This window comes from Oncorhynchus gorbuscha, linkage group LG04, assembly GCF_021184085.1.
Source record: "Oncorhynchus gorbuscha isolate QuinsamMale2020 ecotype Even-year linkage group LG04, OgorEven_v1.0, whole genome shotgun sequence".
NCBI lineage: Eukaryota > Metazoa > Chordata > Actinopteri > Salmoniformes > Salmonidae > Oncorhynchus > Oncorhynchus gorbuscha.
The window spans coordinates 67,356,614-67,374,115 of NC_060176.1; the positions used below are offsets into that span (position 1 = coordinate 67,356,614).

At 43.5% G+C, this 17,502-nt stretch overlaps 1 protein-coding gene across 1 annotated transcript; it reads right to left on the minus strand.

The window, feature by feature from the left end:
- Nucleotides 1-132: 132 nt before the first annotated feature.
- Nucleotides 133-14,393, minus strand: ube3b (ubiquitin protein ligase E3B). Its single transcript, XM_046347921.1, has 28 exons — nt 14,082-14,393; nt 13,477-13,633; nt 13,074-13,243; nt 12,867-12,978; nt 12,545-12,604; nt 12,349-12,453; nt 12,126-12,222; nt 11,921-12,006; nt 11,534-11,616; nt 11,138-11,243; nt 10,833-10,953; nt 10,255-10,432; nt 9,892-10,055; nt 9,500-9,667; nt 9,251-9,422; nt 8,924-9,042; nt 8,654-8,768; nt 8,219-8,318; nt 7,972-8,091; nt 7,613-7,789; nt 7,376-7,486; nt 7,027-7,164; nt 6,638-6,703; nt 6,493-6,551; nt 4,424-4,606; nt 4,045-4,156; nt 3,816-3,908; nt 133-3,379 (listed from the first exon to the last, which is right to left on the minus strand). Exons 3-28 carry the CDS (start codon nt 13,232-13,234, stop codon nt 3,188-3,190), a joined length of 3,198 nt encoding a protein of 1,065 aa, XP_046203877.1. The 5' UTR covers nt 13,235-13,243; nt 13,477-13,633; nt 14,082-14,393; the 3' UTR covers nt 133-3,187.
- Between the last annotated feature and the right edge of the window lie 3,109 nt (nt 14,394-17,502).

Genomic DNA, 17,502 nt, shown 5'->3' on the forward strand with positions numbered 1-17,502 from the left:
GATAGAAATGTAATAAATAGAGAATTGACACGAATCCATGACATAACCTGTTCTACACAGCTGCTATTTCATTATTTAATATAAATACCTCTCTGCACTATACAACCTCTCCTGAAGAAAAGCATGGCTTGATTCCTGAAGAAAGACACACTTTAGTTAAGTCAAGTTTAGAATAAATATGGTTAACATGACTCAACAATTGTTAATGTTTTACAGCAGAAATATCTTACACAGACATGTTTTACATTGAAATAACCTTTTCAACAACCTGTATTTCACATAGTGCAACCAGTTTCAAAAACACTTAAAAAGGAGGGAGGACAGTACTTTCATAGGAGTATGTTGCACATTTCCTGGATTTCCTTTTCTTCGAATAAAAAGATAGCAAGTTCTCATGACATCATTTAAAAGTGAGGAATGACCTCATCAAACACAACAGACAGAGTGTGTGGGATATCTTCCATTCTCTCTTGGACACTGAACATGTCTCACTACAGCTCCATTTCCAAACCTCATTTCTAATCCGCATCAGGCTGTTGAAACAATTGATTGAAAAAAATTATGGGTAACATTTAGTCAGACACCACTGAGGACATTGACCACTGACTTGTCAGAGAGGCCACAGTCAGAGGATCTTGGGAATTAAATATATCGCAGTCACAACAGACAAAATTGAGGTAAGATTTTCCCATACTATAGTCTCTAATAGTTATTTCAATTTGCCAATGAAATTGATGGCATTCATAACTGGGGGAAATGCCTGTACATGTAGGTTGTATCCCTCTAATATTACTATACACAAACAAATAGATCACAGATTGCGGTTCATTGGTCAATATAAGATAGCGAAGCAATATAAAACCATACAGAACCTTGTTTAATGGCCCATATAATCCCCATAACATCATCAGAAAGGTGTTTTCTGTTAGCTAGTGATAAATGCGTTGAGGTGTTGGGGTGCATTACGCCTTCAACTAGAAATTATCACAACCGCATCTCTGGCTGACCACAACCAGAGCCGCATCTCTGGCTGACCACAACCAGAGCCGCATCTCTGGCTGACCACAACCAGAGCCGCATCTCTGGCTGACCACAACCAGAGCCGCATCTCTGGCTGACCACAACCAGAGCCGCATCTCTGGCTGACCACAACCAAAGCCGTATCAATGGCTGACCACAACCAGAGCCGTATCAATGGCTGACCACAACCAGAGCCGTATCAATGGCTGACCACAACCACGCAGTGCACACGTACACCCCTCAGGAAAAAGTGCTGCATAAAATACAGAGTCAACAGACAGGCTATTGCTTTTTATCAGCCTGTTTATCTTTCATTTCCATTTAAAACCCTAAATTGCCTCATCTCCCACCACCAAGTTACTAACAACTGCCCCACATAGTCTATTTTTATTTGACCCTGTTAATGCAACATTTTGCATGGTATTTGGCAGGGTTTTCTGTGCAAGAGAGGGTCTGAAGGAGGGTAGATGGATACAAAAGAAATGCTTTCAGATTCAGGTGATCAACCAACCCATGACATCATGTTGTAGTATGGTTTGCTCCCTGCGTAACCCCTTTCCATGTGGCTGTAAGGTCTTCAGACAAGGGAGCATCCTTACAGGGTTGGCATGCACAGCCAGTGACAAATGACACCAAACTTTCCTGGTTTGGTTGGTTGGTTGGTTCAGTGGCGGACACGGTAGAGGGAGCGTTGAATTTGAATTATCTCTAAGCAGGCTCAAGTCCTTATAAATACCTTGTCCTGTGTGTTTATGGCTTGATTCCATTTCGAAGAGACATGGTCAGTCACAAACGCGATCAAACGCCACACTTAGACATATGAGGTGGGGACATATGAGGCACTCAGCATTTTTCAGAGCTGTAGTGAGAATTATTCAGTGAAATCCTAGTGTATAGAGAAACGTTCATGATTGACTTCACTGTAACAAATTTGTTTGGGAAGGTCACAATCAGCGACATGCAATGCGGAAAAAACAACAGTTGTCTGCTGTAGTTATAGGACCCAGATATTTCACAGCAAATCATAAAAAACATTCAAGAGCCACTAATTAATTATCAAAAGCAAACAAAAAAACAACAACAAAAAAGACTCCGGAACCACGACATAAGATAATGGGACATCATTTGTCTGTATCAAACAATCGCATGATCAGTGAAAGTATTGACATGACCGACAGGCATCACTTTGGGTTACAAATGCATTGCAGTGTAACATGAGTTCTAATTTCAATACATTAGAGAACAGAGATACAAGGTCTAATGCTTTTGTCAGGTGACTGACTGTAGTGTGTGTATATGGGGAGAGAAAGATCGTCAGGATTTAATTCCTTAATGAATCCATGAGAGCCAATATAAATATGACACAGGCGTCAACAGGTGACCACCTCTCCGTGGTTAGAACTTGTTGTTGAACATGAGGCAGTGATTTGTCGTCTCTTTATAAAAAGGTGCTTTCGTCATGTTCAACAAGGCTATTAAGACTCATCGAATGACAGCTGAAAGTTGCATGGATAATATTGTATTCCAATAGATAGGAAACTTTGTTCTATGGTTTTGCTCCAGTGAGAAGTCTATCACGTGTCTAATGGCTTGCATTGCATCTATATTGCTTTCCAGTTAATTTGACGTGGGAGTGCTAGATCCAAGTATCGTTCTATTAAGCCTGAGAAGAAATGGTAAGACATGGAGCCATTTTAGTTTGGCAATGTGTTAGGTAACACATTCTTCTCCTTGTTACGATTATTAGCATGGGGTTAAAGTTGAGAGCAGAAAGTAACTGTTCCAAATGAGTTGCTCCCACAGCACTTGTTTCTTTAGCTACTTGTCTATTTGAAGATAATTTTTTTTTACGTAGTCAAAAGACTACAACTGGTCAGAAAATAGGTTACCGTGGTTACAGAGGCAGCAAATGGGCTTGAGAGCCCTTGGGGTGGGTATCTTCCAGAATCCAGACTGATTGGGATAAGAGAGGGGGCGGAGCTCTTCTGGTTACCAAGGCTGCGATAAAGGTAAAGGGGGGGGGTGTCTTACGTGTTTTGCCTTCTGCTTTGGTAAAGCTCCACTGACTTAACAGACTCCCGCCTCTAGCCTGGGTAAGGAGGATGCTCTTCAGTCATTCTCCCATTAGTTTTGCTGTCAGCAGGCCACGAGCAGGGGGGAGTTTATTTTATGAGAGCTCAAAACCTGTGTTCATACTGATGGCGTAGCGGAGCTTGTCACGCAGGATGCTCTTCTTGCTGTAGTTAGGCAGCTTGAGCAGGTTGAAGCATGTGGACGAGGTGGGGAGGCGACCGCCTGGTTCCTTCTTCCGGATGGTGAAGAAACCACGGAGGACGCTGCCTAGGGTGTCCCCAGTGTCCTAGAGAGACAGGCGACAGGAGCACACATAAACACACAGTAGTCCCAAGGGACTGACTTCTCAAAGCTATTTTATTTTTCAACAAAAAGGTCAAAGTTCAATGGAGAGTAGCAGGTAGAGCTGGGACGATAAACCAAAAATGATCGACCATACCGATCACTTATAGCAGGCATTTTGCGGATATTGTTCATCACGATTAGTTACATTACAGAAATGTAAAGTTTGAAATGAAATAAGTTCACTAATATGGGTTATTGTTAATGGGACAATTGATGGCTATAACTTTTTAAATGTTAAACTGTGGTGCACATTGTTATAAACTTATAGTTTCGCATCAAATCAGGCTATACAGGCTATACATTATCATGGTATGGATTTTTTTCCATATCACTGAGCTCTATGTATAAACATCTGACTATGATTACAGTGTTCTCACCTGATCGTCGGACACCTCCACACAGCGGATGGAGAAAGGGGGCTTGAGGTAGGCAAAACCTAGGAGGGGGGGTCTTGAACAACTGGTAACAAACTGTAAACCAAGAACAACAATGGATAATAACATAACAGTTACAAGTCTCAAACTGGCGCCCCGCAAGTCGATTTAATACAGCTAAATGAATGAATGGTAAAATAGCATTTTTGTAACATTTGGGGCTGGTTATTACCTTGAGGAACATGGCTCTTTCCTCAGAGGAGAAGTCACTGGACAGGATGTCCCACAGCCAGATGATGACCCGATGGCTGCTGTGGAAACCTCCATAGTAAACTGTGTGTTTCCTGACAACAGGAGAGAGACAGACAGAAAGAGACAGGCAGAGAGAGACCATGTCAGCGAGCACCTTCACCTTGGCTTCATCACCTTCTTACAAGGTCAGCTCATTGTCAGCGAAACAATCAAATGGGAGATTCACACCATTTGAACACCGTGGATTTCAGGATTTCCCTAAAATGTTTGACAATTGGCACGTTGAAGAGCTGTCGAGTGACAACAGTAATGACATGTTGAGGGGCTGGTCGGGGTGAAAGGGGTCGAAGGTTACGCACTTGAGGTCATCCAGGTCAATCTCGGCATTGTCCCCGGAGACGAGGCGCTGGACCTCGGGGGTGGAGAACATGTGCAGCCACTCTGGATTGATGATGCTGCGGTATCCTCGGATAAAAGCTGCCGTCTGCTCCTTGATCTGCGTGTGCATGCGGAAGTGCGCCATCAGGTGGATGTAGCTGATCCTGCAGCACAGAGAAGGTCAAAGGTGAAGTTACGTCAGACTCAGAACACCATGGCAGAGTTTCTAAACCCAGAGGAACAAACATCAGGTGCACAATTAAGAGCATCCTGTCGTTCTTGTATCACCGCCTGGTACGGTAACTGCCCCGCCCACAACCGCAGGGTTCTCCAGAAGGTAGTGCAGTCTGCACAACACATCATCAGGGGGGCAAACTACCTGCCCTCCAGGACACCTACAGCACCAGATGCCAAAAAGATAATCAAAGACAACAACCACCCAAGCCACTGCCTGTTCACCCCGCTAACATCCGGAAGGCGAGGTCAGTACAGGTGCATCAAAGCTGGGACAGAGAGACTGAAAAACAGCTTCTATCTCAAGGCCATCAGACTGTTAAACAGCCATCACTAGCACAGAGTGGCTGCTGCCTACATACTGACTTAATCATTGGCCACTTTAATAAATGGATCACTAGTCACTTTAATAATGTTTACATATCTTCCATTACTCATCTCGTATGTACTGTATTTTATACCATCCATTGCATCTTGCATTTGCCACTCTGTCATTGCTTATCCATATATTTATATATTCTTATTCCATTCCTTTACTTAAATTTGTGGTTATTAGGTGGTTGTTGTGGAATTGTTAAATTACTTGTTAGATATTGCTGCACTGTCGGAACTAGAAGCACAAGCATTTCACTACACTCGCAATAACATCTGCTAACCATTTGACTTGATCTCAAGACATCCGGGAATGCTTGTGAAGCAGACCAGGGTTTAAGAAGTCAATGAGAAAAGGGAAAAGTTATTCCTTGGTTCTTCACTTTCTGAAACTCTAAAGGCACAACCTAGATGTGAGCCAATGTCTTAAGTAGCTGAACATGTTATTACTCCAACCTTGTGAAAGTGACAAACTGACACGTTTTCATTTGTCAAAAACAACTTTATAGCAAAGGAGTGCTTTTGATTTGACGACCTGCACATGCGCAGTTCAGTGAGAGAGGACTGTTAGACCCGATGACGTGTTTCTATGCATGAGCTTTGCTAGCCAACGTCGCCATGACATCACCTACAACCGTAATCAGGATTTCTATTGCAGAAGCAGTTTCCCATCATCATACTGTACCGGTCTTTGACCATGGGCCTGTCTAGAAACAACCCCCTAGCCCTTCCCTCCTGGGCACTTGTGAAATCAACTCAAACTATTGGTCACAAACGCTGAATACAACAAGTGTAGACTTTACCATGAAATGCTTACTTACAAGCCCTTAACCAACAGTGCAGTTCAAGAAGTGTAGATCAAATATTTACCAAGTAGACTAAAATAAAAAGTAATAATAAAAAAGAAACAGTGAAGATATGAATGGATTTGACAGGTATAATAAGCATTGCATGTACATCTACTATGCCCTGGCTTGGTAGGACATTCACCTTATTGCTCATCAGATCCTTTTAGATCTCCACAAGTGTCTGGGGGAGGGGGACAATAAATACATATTGTATTAGACGAACAATGGTGTGAACATCAAGTGGAATTAACAACTAACATCTGTAAGTTTGGTTCTACAGTACATCAGTGGTTCTCAAACCTCTCAGACCCCCACCGATTCCATGTATTTGATCTATTCCACAGCTAGCACACCTGATTCAACTTGTCAACTAATCAAACCCTTGACTAGGTGAATCAGGTGAGCTGGTTCAGAGCTACAATGAAATTGTGAAACATCTAGGGGTCCCAGAGGAGAGGTTTGAGAACCACTGATGTACTGTAGAACCAAACTTACAGATGTTAGTTGTTAATTCCACTTGATGTTCACACCATTGTTTGTCTAATACAATATGTATTTATTGAGAACCACTAGATAGGGAGCTGCATCTTGCTCACTTGTTTTCGTTAGTGACTTGCATCGTCTTTCCTCCAGGAATCAGCTCGTGACAGACCAGCTGCCAGGAAACATGAAGAGAGTTTTAAGAGATTAAAAGAGCAGTTCTGTTTTCCTGTATTCAGAGAAACAATATATAGTTTCTACCTGTCCCATAACATCCTCGTCATACGATAGTGTCAGTCCCAAATCACCAACATCCCCGTCATAGCGCTGGAAAAGGACAAAACCAAGATCAACCACCTATTTGGAGTCAACTTCCACAACTTGAAGTAAAATTGATCACAAAAAGTAGCGACAAAGTAAAACAAACGTCTCAAATCAAAAGAGCGAAATTATAACCATAAACCGGGGTCGTGTTCAACAGGCAACAAGCAGGAGAAAACAGGACTTAACCAATCAGAAACGCTAATTTTCAGTTGCAATTTTTTTTTTTTTTTTACAACGTTTTCGTAATAAACACGGTTTATGCTGTAATTACACACAATGCCAGGGAATGTAGGACTATGATAGTTGGGGCGGGGGATCTTTCTGACCTTGATGGAGGTGAGGTTCTTGTAGAACTCCGAGTCCAGGGAGGGCAGCTCGTCGATGGAGCTGTAGAAGGTGCTGTGGTGGTGACCCATGACCTGGCTGAGGAAGAAGGAGGCGAAGGGCACGTCCACCACGATGCCCTGAAAAACACACACATACACATTGATCTCATGGACTATCAGGCATTGCATCCATAGCTCCAGCTATGAACCGTCATTACATTTCTCCAGACCCATCCCTCAGTTTTATAGGGGGAAAGTGGTGGGCAGGGCTTGTGGCTTTAAAAGGAGTCATTCTTGTAAATATATGGCAATTTCACATGACTAACATCCTCTGTGAGTGCAGACACACCTCATACATTGCTTTGCCAAGCATCTTCCCCACAAACTCAAAAAGCTGCAGGTGGTTCTCGTGGATGTAGGATGTAGGGGAAGGGTACAACCTCTCGTTGCCACTGGTGGTCTATGTGGGAAAATACATCAACATCAGCAGCAGCATGGTTGACAGAAAATGGCTAAAAGCACCTTGTGAGAGTGAATCTTTCAAAATTATTCCAAAAATATTTGAAACGAGGTCTGGAGAGCAAACCTTAAAGAGGTTGAGTGCTGGGTTGAAGACTTTCTTGATGATCTCTTCCAGGAACTCCTTGAAGACGCCGTCCTGGTCGATTCCGGCCTCGTCCACACCCAGGTCGTTGACAAACTTCACACGGATCACGCCTTTGATGGAGTTGACAGGCAACCGGCGGAGTTGGTCATAACCATCCTGAAGAGTGTTCAGGCACAAAGAGTTTGGGTGATCAGTTTGGGCTGATGTCAAATACAGTCCGGTATGGTGGCTGTGACAACTAGACTGTCTCAATCTGTACACTTGAATACAGAATTCATCCTAAGTGGTATTCCAGTGTGGGGGAAAACATGCAACAGATCGATACATCAAGTCCATACCTCTAACATCCGTGAGCGGCGAATGGTGATATGGGTGACATGCGGAGACGCGGAGCTTGTTTCCACCAATCCCAAGGTTTCCTTCTCCTTGGTAATAATGTTCCGGAACAGCAGGACCCTCTAAAGTGGGTAGGACAGGATTACGAATGGGGGTGAGACACCATGTACATATTGATAAGGACACGGTACAGTGAAACTACAACTACAGATTCCCCAGAGGGACAATATTCTTTCTGTGCAGACTCACGTTTTTGTGGGGAATGACGTGTGGTATGTACTGCAGTAACAGCTGAGCTCTCCTCTTGCCCTTCTCCAGCTCTTGGAACAAAAGGCTTGGCTTCAGATCCCTGGACATAAGGGTTGAAAGAGTGTGTGTGTGTGTGCCTTTTTCCAACATCACAATTGTTTCCTACAGATCACACCTGGAACAAATACATAAGTCAAATACTTGAGATGGGCCCAATATTTCCCCGGTGTACAGGGTGGACAAAGTTGGCGCTTTTGGCACTAACATTCCATTGGTTCCATTATGGTGGGCAAGCTTCAAGCGCACCTCAAGCTTTGAGAGTATTTGACTGCTACTGATCACAAGGATCACCTTATAAGGATTTGGGAAGTGCAGAATAACAAGCATGGGAAGTATTGGGGATTAGGATCAGTATGTTTCCGGAGGGGCACTTACTTGCGCAGCCAGTTATCATCAGGGGAGAACCTCCTCCTGCAGTCCCGCTCATAGAGCACCATCAGCCAGCCGTGAACACTGTGGAACAGGTCCAGCTTCTCCCCCTTGGCATTCTCTGTCACAACACACTAAATGAATGCACCCACTCACTAACCCTATCCCCAAACTATTTCTCATGGTGCCGAAACCTGGGATTGGCAATTCTGTCACTGTCAATCGGCTTGACCTTTGAGTTTGACAAGAGTTCAACAGGGGTAAGAGGCGACTCACCTAAAATGCCGTCCCAGACCATCTTGTACACAAATGTGTTGAGAAACGAGGAGATGGTGACAAGCTCTTCTGTCTTAAATGAGATCTGCTCCTCGTAAACCTCAATGTCATCCAGGATCCTGTGGAAAACATACGTTATAATGTGTCAGTAACTACAGACATCCAGTGGGTCTGGGATACTGCATTTATGGACAGTTTTCCAGACACAGATTAGTATTGAAAGTGCTTCTTCGTCCAGGACTAGATGTAATCTATATGTGGGAAACCCTCCCATACTGGATGTGTCTATCACGTGTCTGTTATATAGTAGCAATTCATGGAGCTCACGTGATGAGGTGTCTGGAGCAGTCACAGAACAGCATGAGCATGGCCAGCAGCTGCTTAGACTCCTCTGTGTCGTTGTTCAGGCACTCCATGAACAGCTTGAGACCTCCCTGGGGGCCTAGCTCGCAGATGAAGGCCCACAGCTTAGGCAGAAGGTCATCCAGGTAGGTTAGGCCTGAGGGCGACACCACCGGAGAAAACATGAGAGAACATATGTTGTGTGTGTGTGTGTCTCTAATCGCAGGGACTCACCAGTGAGGATTTGCAGTCGTATCTGAGTGAGCGTGGTGAGGGCTGTCTGGTACAGCACACAGATACTGCACACCTTCTGCACCTCAGCGGAGTCCACTCGTCTCCCTCCGACCGGCTTCAAGATGTTGCGCACCGAGGCAGACTTCTGAAACGCCCGCTTAAAGAGGCCTAAGAGAAACCCACATGTCAATCAGAAACCACTCTGACAAAGTTACTTCATTGATAAGGTTTAGTTCATTGTTTTAAAACACAACCTTTAATACAGTGTTGATCGACAAAAACCCAGGTAAGTGGGCAAAAAAAACTGACAATAGTTTCTAAATAATTAACCCTTGAAATTGATTGATTAAGTGCCTGGGAGGAAAACAACAAACAAACCAAATTCAACTTACTCTTGACTGGAAGGTTGTTCTGCGACGTGGTAGGCTGTGGTGGAGGCGTGGGCTCTTGGGTCTCAAGCTTTTTGCTGAGCACGTCACTGAAGAGAGTCCGGATCACAGGCATGCCCCACAGGTACTGCAGCTGCTTGGTGACCAGTGGCATAGACTCATTCAGACTGGAGAGAAGGACAGGGTGAGGGAGTTAAGATCCACTTTAAATCCATGACATTCAATGATTGAGATCCCATTTCATAGCCCGGTCCCATATCTGTTTGTGCCATTTTGCTCCTATGGTCATTGTCATGAGTTTGGCATGACAATAAGAGTCGACAAGAGAGCAGAAACATATCTGGGTTCTGAGGATGTACCACTGACCCGTAGTCTACAGTTTGGGAAAACCAGCCTAAGACCGGGTGCCAGTGAGTGAGGTTGGATTTCTTCTGGGACACGTATCTCTGGCAGTAGGACAGCATGTCCGTCAGGTCTTTCACAAAGTGGTTGGCCTCCTCCTCCAGGACTTTCTCGTTGAGGTAGCCCAGGTGAATCAGGTTACCTACAGTACAACAGGATGAAACAGAGGCCCCCACAGAGCAGCAACCCCAAAGAGCTGATTAGGTATGCTTCCCACAGCACAGAGAAAAACAAGAAAGAGTCATGCAAAAAAACTCTTAACTTGTACACTCACACAAACAGTAGCCTATAGCAGGTTTCCCAAAATTGGCCCTGTCCTGTCCCCATCCACTGGGTGCAGGATTTGTTTTTCCCCTTGCACTACACAGCTGATTCAAATAACAAACTCATCATGAAGCTTTGATTATTTGAGTCAGCTGTGTAGTGCTAGGACGTGCACCAGGGTGGGCCCCAGGACCGAGTTTGGGAAACCCTGCAATATACAAGAGAATTAAAAACTATTGCCATAGAATAGCTATGTGAGGCAATGTAAAGGACCGTACCCAGCAAGCACAGTGTGTGGCTCCCCTCCAGGCAGACACAGATGTCGACACACTGCTCCTCGCGGCTCAGGAACAGTGTGAACTTCCTCAGCAGGTCGTGGGTCTGTATGGTGGCCATGCACTGCACAGACAAGCACACACTCAGAGGCTCTCTCATTGTACAAGTTATGATGTCCACACAATAAAGGGTGCGTCTGAAATGGCACCCTATACCTTACGTAGTGCACTACTTTCGAGCACCCTATTCCCTACATACAGTGCACGAGGCAGAGAATAGGGTGCCATTTCTTCATGTGAGTGTCTACCTCTGGGGTGATGGTGTTGATGTGGGAGACGACAGCTGGGACAGACATGATGTGGATGAGAAGAGACCTCAGCAGGTTGTCAGAGAAGTGAGCAGCAATGACAGGTCTATAAAATAAAAACAAGTTACACTAATGGCTCCCAAAGCTTCTTTGGCTCCGAGCATTCTAAAACGGTAACCAAGCAGATCATACACTATGATAAGATAGGACTTAATTCTCCATGAAGCTAAAACATAGGATTATTTTCTTATTACAAACCCTGTTACTGAGAGGGAACGTGAGCTAGCTGAACCCTGGGAATCCACTGCAATAGATCTGCTCCAGGCTCTAGTGATGCAGAGACAATTGATCCATTGTGGTTAAATGGGGATACGAACACTCCCAACAACCGCTCACCTTAATGCCAATGTGAATACTGCTGTGAGTGTGCCCTTGGTAAGAGAGGGTCTGGAGCGCGCCAATCCGTTGGTGAGTAGAATCTACCACGGAATCCAAAAGGTGACAGTTCACACATTTTATTTTTTATTTATATTGCATAAACAACCAATACACGTCAACAACCATGGTTGGGGTCAATTCCATTTCAGTTCCAGTCAATTCAAAAAGTAGGCCAAAATTCTAATTCTTCCTAATTGAAAAGCATTAAAGATAATATGAATTAGAATGTGTACTTCCTGAATTGACTGGAATTTAAATTTAATTGACCCCAACCCTGTTAACATCATAATAATCGTTCTAAAAGGCCTGGGGAAAAGATGGAAGATGCCACATGTGTAACTGTACCTGCAGTATTGAATAAAATCCCTTTTGATTGAGATGCCCCATGATGTTCTCACAGATCCGGGTCAACGCTGGTCTGAGGGCATCTCCTAGAACAGAGGGGGGGGGGGATGTCAGATTCCACTGTCTTTTTTTCTTTCAATATCAAGACACTAGTGATAATAGAGGATGTGTGTGCACTGCAGCAGTGGTTTGACCTGAGACTGACCTTTCCCTCTCACTATCTTCCAGGTTGACGTATCTGTGAAGGTCACCAGCATGGTAAGGTACAAAGTCACCAGCTTATTGTCCTGCAGGATGTCAGGCTACAGGAGAAGGAAGGGAGGGGTAAAGTTACAATTTTGACATTTCAAAATTATACACATTTCAATATTTTAAATTATACACCTGTTATTTTATAGAAGGTTATTATCCTAAGTATTAATATTTACCTTTAATTTTTTCAGAAAATTACAGGAGACCCACAGAACATCTTTGATCTGCTTTATCCATGGGATGGTGAGGTCTTTGGAAAGGGCCAGTGACACGTACCAAACCTGATAACCAAGAACAGAATCACAGAGTCAATCACACTCTGGGTTCATAAAAAATCTGTAATCACTGATGATCAATAATAATCATACTCACTTTGGGCTCATTTTCAACCTCCATGCTACCAAGAATGGAGCGACAAAGCTTCTCAAACCTCTGCGTAGAAAAAAACATCATAGTTCATTAGTTAAATGTACACTAAGCAATCTTCAGTAATCTCAAGTACTATATTGAATCATAATTATTGAAATGCCTTTCAGCTCGTAAGTAAATAAGAGACATCCTCCAGTAAGAGACCATTAAAACATTCAAATCAGTTATAACAATGTACAAAACATATTTTCAAATCAGTTAAATGTACAAAACATTTTTCATATATTATCAGTGAGGGTAAAGTGTAGGGGTTAAAGAAACTCACCAGCTTATCCTCTTGACAAAAAATGAATAACAACTTCCGAGCAATTTTAAAAATTGATAGTGCATTTCTTTTTGTTGTTCCGACATCTTGAAAGAAGTCATCAACCTCTTTCCTGGTCAGAAATAGAGAGAATTCACACATTGAGTCTCAAGAAAGATGATATGTCCTCCTAAAGCACAATGGCAAGTATTGCTTGTAAAATCTAACCTTATTTGCTTCTGGAGTTTGCAGCGACAGAGGAATCTCCTGACCAGCGCTTGAATCAGAGTGGCTGCTCTCTCCCTCTCTTTGTACCCCTTCCTCTCCTCACGTGCCTGCCTGGCTTTGTCCAGGAACTCAGACTTGGAACTCTGAGTTGCACTAAACATTGTGCACCCCTAAGGTCAGGCAAAATTGACAGATTTAGTTTCTGCAGAAACACAATAGTGATAAATATTCAAGGACAAATTCACTTATTGGTATTCTCTGTGGGTAAAGGGGAAGGGGGGAAAACAATAACATGACTTTGATCTAACCGTACACTGCAATAGAATAAGAATACATTCAAATGAAGGTAATGACATCCCACACAGAAAACAATAGCACAAAAACATGACATGGTGTGTTATACCTGTGTTTTTCTCTGGTGATCTTGGCTTGACCTTTGCAACTATGCGTTATGTTTCTGCAGTCATTTGAACATCCTCGAGATCCAAGTTTCCAGAAACCCTTCGAGAGCTATAGCTGCGCATTGGTTAGCCCAGCAAAAGCGGATCAATTTGTCATCTCTATGACAACAACACACAAAGAACATATGTAACGAGTTAACCCATCATTACAACTTTGAGGCCATTTAAGCTTGCTAGCCAACGTTAGCCAAATTGTGGATGGTCTGTCTGGTCTCAAACGGTGACACGTTCCTAATTTAGTTACAGTAGAAAGCAAGCAAGCTAACAACATAAACAACATTTTAATCCATGACAAACTAACATTGTGGTACAAGTCAAGCGTAACAGTTATCTATACTAGCTAGATAACTACTATATCCGACAAATAACTCGCTAGCTTGTTGTAGCCAACAATCTACTGTATTATGGTTTACGTTAGCTAGCCGCTGATTAGCATAGCAGGCTAACGTTAGCTAGCTACTTCGTCGCCACCAATTGACTTAGTTACTTGTCAACGCATTTTACGAACATGAAAAGCTAGGTAAAACATTACCCAACAAGAACATACCGTCCACTGTCAATGACAACCCCATAAAGTAGAGGCCTTCGGCTGTTTCAAAATGTAAACAATAACAAGAGATCCGTGATTGCAGCCATTAATCCTTGCACTTTCGCACTGAAAACATTCCAAGTGGGATGTATTTTTCTGACTAAAGAATTTACATGATCTTTTCCATATTGATACACTGTATGTACACTGAAATTATGTTTGTTAGAATTATTATTTTGTCTAAACTGGATCTATTCAATTGAAGCTTTGATCCAATTCATAGAACTATGGATATTAATTTAAATCTAAAGAAAATGGGGGAGCTATTATTGGTTACCCATTTCCGGGGTGGAAGCTAATTAATGACGTTTGGCCACAGATAGTTAGAAATGGGCTTGTTCGCTGTTACAGCCGACAATGCAGGCGACTGCCGACTGACTGATCTACAAATCACCTTGCATCTACAAATACTACTGACTCGTTATTTAAGATCAATCAGTCTGTCGCAGATTACCCTTGATAAATCACGGTTTGATGCTCTTGAACACGCCAATCACATTGGTAGGCCCAATTCCAAATGGATCCCTACACCCACTTGTGGCGATCTGAGATTTGAGAGGTGCACCCAATATGGTAATACCTCAACCTTGTCCTCTGATAGACTATGCTGCCTTGCTATCTTAAGTCTCGCTTTATGTAGTGTTGTCTCCCATGCCATGGTGTGTGTTTTGTCCTATATTTATATATTATACATGTTTTAATCCCAGCCCCCGTCCCAGCAGGAGACCTTTTGGTAGGCCATCAATGTAAATAAGAATGTGTTCTTAACTGACTTGCCTAGTTAAATAAAGGTTAAATACAACTAAATAAAATACCTCAAAAAAATCTTTCAGCTCTCCACAATTGCATAGGGTCCAGGGGTTCATTTGGGACTGGGCCGTTGACTGTCCAACATGCTCTTTTCTTGATTAATGCCCTATAAAGAATTAACTTGTTCGACATTGCAGTGTGGGATTCTGTATTTTAAATTATAGCCATTACCATATATATGATTAAATATTATCTGATGTTGGTTGTGTGAGGTATCTGCATTTGTGCACTGGAGCATCATTATGAGATTAAACAACTGCTTGCTACTTGCCTGTTTGTGTGTGTGACAAGAACTGAGTAACATGATGTGACCTGCATGTTGCAAAACTGTAGATAACAACCCAGCAGTTGCTTTGTCCTTATGTTTGTATGTAACAATATTGAGCACATGGTGTGACTTGCTGTATCTTACAAAGTTGTGATAGGGAGGGGTAGTCATCACGAGGTTTAACTGAGATGGAAAAATACTGAACAACACAATAGCAGGAACTGAGCAACTGTTATAACTAGGGGTGATACCAGAACAGTAAGGATCTATACATCGACGGAGGGAGGACTCCAAGAAGCGCCAAGAGGCGGGGACCCGCCTGAGCGCCTGCGATAGGCTGAGCAAGTTTAAACCACGCCCAGCCTCTACTGTGATAGACATTGTTCCAACCCGTCTGTTGGCCTATCACAGTATAAGAACACTGTTAACATACATCTAGTCAGTTCTCTGTTCTGCCCTGCGTGGTATTACAGTGAGCCCGTATATACGAAAGATGCATTTGCCATTTATTACTTAGCTAATAAAAAATACATAGTATACAATCGGTGACTCATGGTTATATTTATCCTGATACCAGATTCGAATTTACGCAATTCTAACAATTAAAATACCTCAAAAATATATTTCAGCTCTCCACAAGTGCATAGGATCCAGGGGTTCATTTGGGATTGGGCCGTTGACTGTCCAACATGCTCTTTTCTTGATTAACGCCCTATTAAGAATGAACTTGTTCGACAAGATCAAAAATAACTACTCATAACTAGTCAGTCGGTCACAATTTACATACTCCAACCAGAAGCCATTGATTACTTGCAACATCCACACTGAGCGAGAGCTACCGCTTTCAAGGAGCGGGACTCTAACCTGGAAGCTTATAAGAAATCCTGCTATGCCCTCCAACAAACCATCAAACAGGCAAAGCGTCAATACAGGACTAGGATAAAATATTACTACAACGGCTCCGACACTCGTCGGATGTGGCAGGGCTTGCAAACTATTACAGACTACAAAGGGAAGCATAGCCGCAAGCTGCCCAGTGACACAAGCCTACCAGACAAGCTAAATTACTTCTATGCTCACTTCAAGGCAAGTAACACTGAAATATGCATGAGAGAATCAGCTGTTCCGGACGACTGTGTGATCACGCTCTCCCTAGCCGATGTGAGTAAGACCTTTAAACAGGTCAGCACTCACAAGGCCACAGTGCCAGACGGATTACCAGGACGTGTACTCCGAGAATGCTCTGACCAACTGGATAGTGTCTTCACTGACATTGTAACACCAACATGTTTCAAGCAGACCACCATAGTCCCTGTGCCAAAGAACACTAAGGTAACCTGCCTAAATGATTACCGACCCGTAGCACTCACGTCTGTAGCCATGAAGTGCTTTAAAAGACTGGTCATGGCTAATAACACCATTATCCCAGAAACCCTAGATCCACTCCAATTTGCATACCCCCCCAACAGATCCACAGATGATGCAATCTCTATTGCACTCCACACTGCCTGTTCCCACCTGGACAAAATGAACACCTATGTGAGAATGCTATTCATTGACTACAGCTCAGCATTCAGCACCATAGTTCCCTCAAAGCTCATCACTAAGCTAAGAACCCTGGGACTAAACACCTCCCTCTGCAACTGGATCCTGGACATCCTGACGGGCCGCCCCCAGGTGGTAAGGGTAGGTAACAACTCATCCTCCACGCTGATCCTCAACACGGGGGACCCTCAGGGGTGCGTGCTCAGCTGACCTCCTGTACTCTCATGACTGTATGGCCAGGCACGACTTCAACACCATCATTAAGTTTGCCGATGACACAACAGTGGTAGGCCTGATCACCGACAACGATGAGACAGCCTATAGGGAGGAAGTCAGAGACCTGGCCGTGTGGTGCCAGGATAGCAACATCTCCCTAAACATCTCATAGCAACATCTCCCTAAATGTGACCAAGACAATGGAGATGATTGTGGACTACAGGAAAAGGAGGACCGAGCATGCCCCCATTCTCATCGACGGGGCTGTAGTGGAGCAGGTTGTCCACATCACCAACAAAATATCATGGTCCAAACACACCAAGACAGTCGCGAAGAGGGTACGACAAAGCCTATTCCCTCTCAGGAGACTGAACATATTTGGCATGGGTCCTCAGATCCTTAAAAAGTTCTACAGCTGTTCTGGGCGGCAGCGTAGCATAGTGGTTAGAGCGTTGGACTAGTAACCGGAAGGTTGCAAGTTCAAACCCCCGAGCTGACAAGGTACAAATCTGTCGTTCTTCCCCTGAACAGGCAGTTAAC